Source organism: Acartia tonsa, chromosome 9 (assembly GCF_053477335.1).
Source record: "Acartia tonsa isolate MP-2025a chromosome 9, ASM5347733v1, whole genome shotgun sequence".
In the NCBI taxonomy this organism is placed as follows: Eukaryota; Metazoa; Arthropoda; class Copepoda; order Calanoida; family Acartiidae; genus Acartia; species Acartia tonsa.
Window position 1 is genome coordinate 45,490,310 of NC_137268.1, and position 7,384 is coordinate 45,497,693.

Here is a 7,384-nt window from a genome sequence, read left to right on the forward strand (position 1 = left end):
TTTTCTGAAAAAAGAAAAATAAATGCATATATATGAATATATGAAAAATAACGAAAAATAAAAAGACCCAAACGAAAAAGAAATATTCATGGAAATAAAACCGAGTATTAATTACGTAATTCAGTAAAGAAAAATAATGGTTATAATAGCTAAAAAGAGATGAAAATGCGTAGTAATAATCTGTGCGGAAGCGTAAAGATTTGACCGATAAAGGTCGTTTGGAAGAAAAGTGAAAATAATGTAAAAATTCGTATGATTCTAATTAGGAATTATAACCAGTGAAGTACTAATATTTTAAAAGTAAAAGAATGGCAGTGAATCGTTGAAAATTACGAGCCTGTCGAAAAACTCGGAGTATATATATGTTAGCCTGAAACGGCTGGGTCGAAATAAAACTTTAAGAAACATAATATTCTTATAAACATTAAACAGAGATATAACACTGGCATATAGAAAATATCAGTCTCGAAAAAAGGGGCCATGGACAGCAAAGCTGTATATAACTAGAGATTTTCGAAAAAAACCGTATGGCAATGAAAAATAAATAAACTGGTATTGTCGAGAATAATGTCCTGTACAGTAACTGGCATAGTATGTGAATATAAAAATAACACAAATAAAAATTAGAATCATAGGAGAATAACGGAATTAAGCACGCGTAGAAGAAGCTCGTAGAATAAGAATAAAACAAAAAACTTATGTGTAGCAAAATATAGAATATAAATTGCTGAAGTATCACAGAAACAAACCAGCGTGATTTTCCGTTACTAGCCTATGAAATATATTAATCCACTATTACTAACATGGCCAAAGTGGCGAATTTAGTGGATCCGTTAAACATACATGAATCTGACTTAGAAATAAAAGAAGCGTCAAAAATAAAATGGGATTTTATACAAGGCTTAAACTGGTCTTTCTCCAAAAAGTCCGCAAAGAAAGCGTGTGACCTCCAATAAGGTACAACTATTATAGATGTAAGACCTGAGATTTTAGTTAGCACGCGCCAAGCTCTGGAAATACAACTAATAGGAGGACAAACATATAAAATATCACTAAGGTTGATTGTCTGGTTGAAGAAATTGACGCCTGCTGTATTAGTTTCAGGTAACTTGCTAAAGTAACGAGCGCACTTTGTATTGCTTTGTGACGCAAAGGCGTCAAGCGTCGGTGTCAGGCCAAATTTTGACAGGACTTGAGCATAAGAAGCATCGTCCAGAGACCACTCGTCGGTGTTAGACTTCTTGGAGCCCATGTCCGCGATAGATAGATTGTCGTCGGACCGTTCAGACCAGAAGCAGAAAATCCGTACGTCTGAAAAAACAGAAATAATTATAATATTGAAAAATAGGGTTAAATATAACTAGGAGAAAACTCGAATATTGTGTCTGACTTAGAAGAATCTAAATTTAATAATAGCCTATTTAAATATTAATGTAAAAAACGCTAAAAAAGACGAACACGGGAGCGCGCCTAGAAAAAGATGTGAATCTTACCCCATTTGTGTTGGAGCTCAAAGATTTTTAAAACCATTCCTTGGAGCTGGCGCACTCTGGACCCGCGTCTCATGATATGGCACAAGGACTGGGAGTCTGTTAACCATAGGATTAAACGTCCTTTGTTGTTTCTTAGAAAATCCTCGTTGACGGTAAGCAGCTTGTGTATAGCACTTAACTCGCGTAGAGTCGAGGACGCTTGCGCTTCGTTGTCGTTGAACGGAAACTCCGCGACAATTTGAAAAGTGTCTGCTTGAAAGATATATGCAGATTTGTCGCTGGCGTCGCTAACCATGGTTATGAGCTCTCTGGCATCGTTGTTAGGATCCCAGTTCTCTAGTAGATAGGTCTTGTGGGCAGGTTTAACGATGGTGGTGTGTTTGGACTCGTATCTGATAGGTTTGCCGTTATACGAATTCAAGTAAATCTTGCACGAAGACAATTCTTCGATCATTCTGGAGGAGACATTCATAACGGCGTTCCACCCTGACGCAATGACGACTTTTCCCAGCTGGTGTTGTGACTCTCTGGAAACAATTTTCAGTATTTCTCCGTGGGATTGTAGCAAGTGGGCGTTGGTACCAAGCAGGCTGGCTGTTTGCCGACACGGAATAGCTGTGCCGGATTGTCCTGCTGAAACAATGTCGTCGATATCGGATAAGAGCTTGGATATCTTGCGGGCAGGTGCCCAAATTCTCATGCTGAGAGTGTCAATGACAAAGCCTAGGTATCTGACTCTTTGTGAAGGTAGCACTGTCTTGTCCTCGGCGATCTCCCACGCACTGCATGACATCACGAAAAAAGTGTATTGCAGGTATTTCGAGCAACGTCTTATCGACACACCGATGTTGCCGCCGTCGTCGACATACCAAGACACATCCACACTCACTGAGTGTAGATGTATCTCGATAGGTCGGAGCAAGCTGGCCATGATTGCTGTCGCATTGCAGTACCCAAAGGGTACTACAATGAAACAGTAATGCTCGACGATGCCGGCAACATTGGTGATTGAAAAACCGAAGTATCTCCACGCTTCCCTATGTAAGGAAACGTGGAGATACATCGCTCTAATGTCGTGCGTTGCAATGAAACTGCCCCTCTCGATCCTAAACAAATATAAACTGAAAATCATGAGGAACAGGTTCATTGCAACGCACGACATGTCTGTACGAATATTCGAGTTAAAAAGATGGGTAAACGAATACAAAAGATTGCGAGTGACGTCGACCGGACTAGGCCTTATATAAGAAAACAGCTGTGTAAAATACCCGGTTGCCCGAAAAAATTTGTAACGCACCTGGGTAAAAATGTCGACAGGTCGCTGAGAGGACACGACTTTGTTTCCACATACAAGTTTGTGCTCCTGCTTAGATCTATGCAGAGTCGTTTCTTGTGTTGGCCTGTAAAATTAAATAAGGATATAACGAAAGTTGTGAAACCTGGAACAACTGTAAAAACAACCCTACAGATGGAAGTTAAGGAGCGTCAAACGATGTCGGATAGCAATAAAGGCGCTTAAAAGAATGAAATTTAGACGGAGCCGGAAAAAGGTAGTTGTAATTGTGAAAATAGCTATTATTTGTTCGGATAATTTTAAATAAAAACCGAATTAGAGGAAAAAATTATTTATGCTTACTAAAGCTATAGTCTTGCTAAGAAAAACAGTACGGGCGGAAATATAGGATTAGTCTGTACTAAAAAAGTACCTGTCATAACGTCATACTTCGAGGCAACAGATAAGGGAGCGTTGACTGTGGCAGGTTCGGATAGTTTCATCACATATCCTTTCTCTAGCCATTCCTGCACAGTGTCCCTGACGAAAGGCATCTCGAACGCTGCTGACTTATTGTTGGCCATGGACGATGGAGGTGGTGGAGAATGTTTCCATCGGGGCATGTAGCCGTGTTCTAGGATGGAGAGGACTTCATTGTTGGCCGACAAAATGGTTTTGTAAAATTTGACGGCTTGAGGCTGGCCGATGCCCCTGGGAAGAGGGGAAAAACCTTTGTCTGTGATTTCTTTAATTTTCGCGTCTATAAAATCCTCGAAATCTTGATCGGAATGGTCTTGAATGACGTCGGGCGCTGTAGAAGTGGTAGCAGAACTAGGGAGAACCTGATCGGAGTCCGAAATAGTAGACGGTTTCTGTGTCTGGGCAAGAAGTGAACTGGACTGAAGTCTTTTTTCGGCTTTGACCGAATGAGAGAAGGAAGTACTTGGTGGGGTGTCCAACGGTTTAAATGGTGATTCGGATAAAGTTTTATTTTCAAAATTGTTTGTTGCAGGCTGAATTTGTAAAATAGCAGAGATTTCTTGGCGAGAATCAGCGTGAGCGGGAGGAGAGATTTTGTTTTGGTTTGTAGCAGAAAGTGAGGTTGAAGGCTTAGAACTTTGTACGGAAGGCTGAACTAGTCATTTTTTATCCGACCGGGGCTTGGCAGCACGCTCCTCCTTTATTCTGTGGCGGCACCTCTCGATAGTATGCGAAGTTTCTTGACAATAGTCACAATAGAACTTCTTGTATTGACGTTTACCTTTGCCTTTGCCTTTGAAGTTGGAGTGACTGGTAGACTGTTTGCTTCTTTTTTCTTCTTCTTCCCTCTCTTTTGACTCCTATAAGTGTAAATAATAGCGTTAAATGCATATAATCGCCGCCAAAGAAGAATATAAAAAGAGAGGAAAAGAAAGAAGAGAGTGTGACATAATCGTAATTCCTGTGTTGACGAAAAAAGACACTGTAGGAAAAAATAATAGGCATGATTTTTTACGCGACTATCTAGTTTGGAAATTGATCCAGATGCATGAAATAAAAGGCTTAGCTAATATAAAGCGAAAAATGAAAAGGCTTAGCTAGTAGAAAGTAAAAAATTATTGTAGCCGTACTAAAAAGATAAACGGACGCGTGGCCCAGGGCGCGAAAAATCAGAAATGAAAATTATTAAGTTTAACCGAACAAAATTAATTGTCAGGCAAAAGATATTTCTTGTTTGAGGAAAAAATTTTTTGCGTGACGTGACCTATGGTCTGCGGGCAAAGATAAAAAATTTAAGATACCTTGCAGAGTGACTCCCAAAGCTTAATCTCTTTGCTGTTCATTTGCATTCCTCCAAAACCAGCTTGGCTTGCAAATTGTGTTGCCGTAGAGAATCTTGCGTTTGGCTGGAACATGATGTTCATGTTTCGTTGTAGCTTGCGCAGAGCATCTATCGCGTTTAAGGAATCATCGAGAGCTGAATGAATTTCAGGCCTCATTTTGACAGGGGCCATCAGAGAATATAGGCGTCGAGCATTTTCTTGTAATGCTTGCTCAATATTCAAAGACTCGACGAGACAGGATTGCAGAAACACTAATTCACTCCGGCCTGCAACGGGTAAATTGTGATACATCCCGTATTTACTAATCCTTTCCTGTTGAAGCCCCTGCAGCGATAAAATATGTCTTATATACAATAACATAAAAAAGGCTTAGGCGTTAGGTAAAAACGGAATAAGTTAAATATAAACGCCTGTCGAAATAAAGTACATAAACTTTCGTTAACGAGAAATTAAAACCGACGCGAATCTCACATGTATGAGATGTGAAGAAGAATTATTTAAAATCGTACCTATGTAAAAGCCTTTACCTAAAATAGGATTTGTAGGGAGCAAAGGGGCCGACCACGAAAGAAAGAGGCTGCCCTATAGTATTATAATTATAAAAAATTAGTGTAGGAGTAAGAAAGGAAATAAAAATCCGGAAAGAAATATTTTATACAAACATATTTTCCCTGGTAAGAAATGGTGCAAAAATCCGGGGCACGATATTTCACCAGCGAACCTTGAATATTTCGCATGCGGGGACAACCCATCATCACGTATGCTGGATCATATCTGGCGTTGTACTGTGGGTGGATTTGATTGGATCTAGCCTTTGTGCCAGGTTCGAACTGTGGCCGGCGATTAAAATAATCCTGGGTGTCCTCTTCTGAATCGGATGCATCCCTCAGCCAGGGCTTGGTTGCCATCTTGGACGCGGGGGCCGCCGTCTCTTTCTGCAGAGATGTCGGCTGGGCGGCGCCGCCCCAGTCAATTGTCTCGTCCGAAGACTCGACATCTTTCTCAGAGTCATCCTCAGATTCGGGAGGGATAAATTCTTGTCTCCTTTTCTTGTTGGGTACATAAGCTTGTTCCTCGGCTTTCCGTTTAGAAGTAGAGGGATCATTAGATGCAGCCATCTTCTGTATCAATTCTTGGATAGAATCCATTTGTGCCTGTAGCATCTGAATCTTGTCCTCGTCTGGAGCAGATGCGGCTGACGGCTTTTCCCCGTTGGCTTTGGGCTTCTTGGAAGCATTGGATTTATGTGAACGCCTAGATGATTCTGACTCACGCCTAGATCTTTTCTTTGGAGGAGTTTTTTCCGGGGATCTTGATTTGTGTGGATTGGCTGGGGGGGTGTCAGAAGGATTCTGAGTCGTAGCCGTGCCGTTATTACCGCCGTTCCCCGTCGGATCATTGATATTGGCGGGAATCACTAAAAAGAAATATAAATAGATTAGAGAAATCGTATATATCCAGAAGACAGGGAAAAATATTTCTTAACCTACTGCAAATTAAAAATATCTTAAACCTTGCAAAGGAGAGACGTGTGTAGCATCTCACCCTGAGGGTTTGAAATCCTAGCCGGATTGACTGGCTGTACCGCCGAAAAAAGGGTGAATAAAAATGTAAACCGTAAAATATCTGTTTGAAAAAATAAAAAACAGAACATTAAAGAGCTGGCGCCGCCGACAAATAAAAGCTTGCTCATTAGGGGCGTATATAATATATTATAAAAAACTATCTATGATTTTAACGACGTAAAAAGAACTAAAATAAAGAATTCTATATAAAATAGCTTCAAATATCGTGTATACACGTGGCCGTAGCAAAAACTTATGTAAATTCTGTAAAGCTAGCGCGGTCGTGCAATAAGAAAATGAGACAGCCCGATAGAAAATAGATGAAGATTAAAGGGCGTATGTAAAAAATCTTTAAATTCTTTTAAAAATTGGAAAAATAACTCCGACTAAAAATAGCAGCATTGAGGCATTTACAGTAAAAGTCGTGTTAACAGAAATAACATACCAGAAATCGAAAAAAGAAAACTGGCAAAAATTAAAGGATTTTTTAGACAAGCTGAACCATAAATCCTTGGCTGTAAGATAAAATAAGAAAAGTATTTTACCCATATTGCGAAGAGTATTCAGAGCGGCATCTGCTACGTCGTCATTCTCTGTCTCTCCTTGATCCAAAAAGTTGGCAGGCAGTTCGGGATCAGCCATAGTCGATTACAATCCGAAAGTATGAATCAATTCTGAAATAAAAGACATATAAACAAGGCGAATGACGTAAAAAAGGCGCTGAGCGTAAAAAAGAATAATTGTATTGAATAAAAAACTACATCTGTTGGAATACTGGCTAAAAACATGCCAACAAAAGTAAAATAAAGAATTCTTTATATAGTGCTGTTAGCCAAAAGAAATCGTGGGCGAATGTGTAAGCGCCTCTGAAGGGGCGATTATGTTACTAAGTATGTATATTAAGCCCCGATAGCTGGGGAAAAAATTTTTTAATTCGAAAACGCTGCATTCTTTCTTGACTGCGTTCCGAATAAAAAAGCACGTGGAAAATTCCAATATGGTCAAAAAAACATTTGTAAATCTATAGCATAAATAAATCTTAATTTTAGTTGTTTAATATATAAAAAAATAAAAAAGAATAAAATGATGGTTCGACGTAATTTGCAAACGTTTTATTTAGAAAACGTGCGGAATAAAAAGCCGCGTAAATTCGAAGGAAATATTACCACGTGGTATGATATTATAACTTGACGTAATTTAAACCAAGCGTGGAAAAAGGCTTAAAAATAA

At 39.4% G+C, this 7,384-nt stretch overlaps 1 protein-coding gene across 1 annotated transcript; it reads right to left on the reverse strand.

Moving 5' to 3' along the window:
- Window positions 1-3,904: 3,904 nt before the first annotated feature.
- On the reverse strand, window positions 3,905-4,949 carry LOC145329056 (uncharacterized). Its single transcript, XM_080173076.1, has 2 exons — window positions 4,548-4,949; window positions 3,905-4,106 (listed from the first exon to the last, which is right to left on the reverse strand). Exons 1-2 carry the CDS (start codon window positions 4,947-4,949, stop codon window positions 3,906-3,908), a joined length of 603 nt encoding a protein of 200 aa, XP_080029202.1. The 3' UTR covers window position 3,905.
- Between the last annotated feature and the right edge of the window lie 2,435 nt (window positions 4,950-7,384).

Excerpts from the sequence above, each read along its gene's own strand:
- LOC145329056 (XM_080173076.1), bottom strand. The coding sequence starts at position 4,949 with ATGTTATTGTATATAAGACATATTTTATCGCTGCAGGGGCTTCAACAG. Across the intron at positions 4,107-4,547 it reads TTTGGGAGTCACTCTGCAAG|GAGTCAAAAGAGAGGGAAGA; the intron begins GTATCTTAAATT and ends TTACACTTATAG.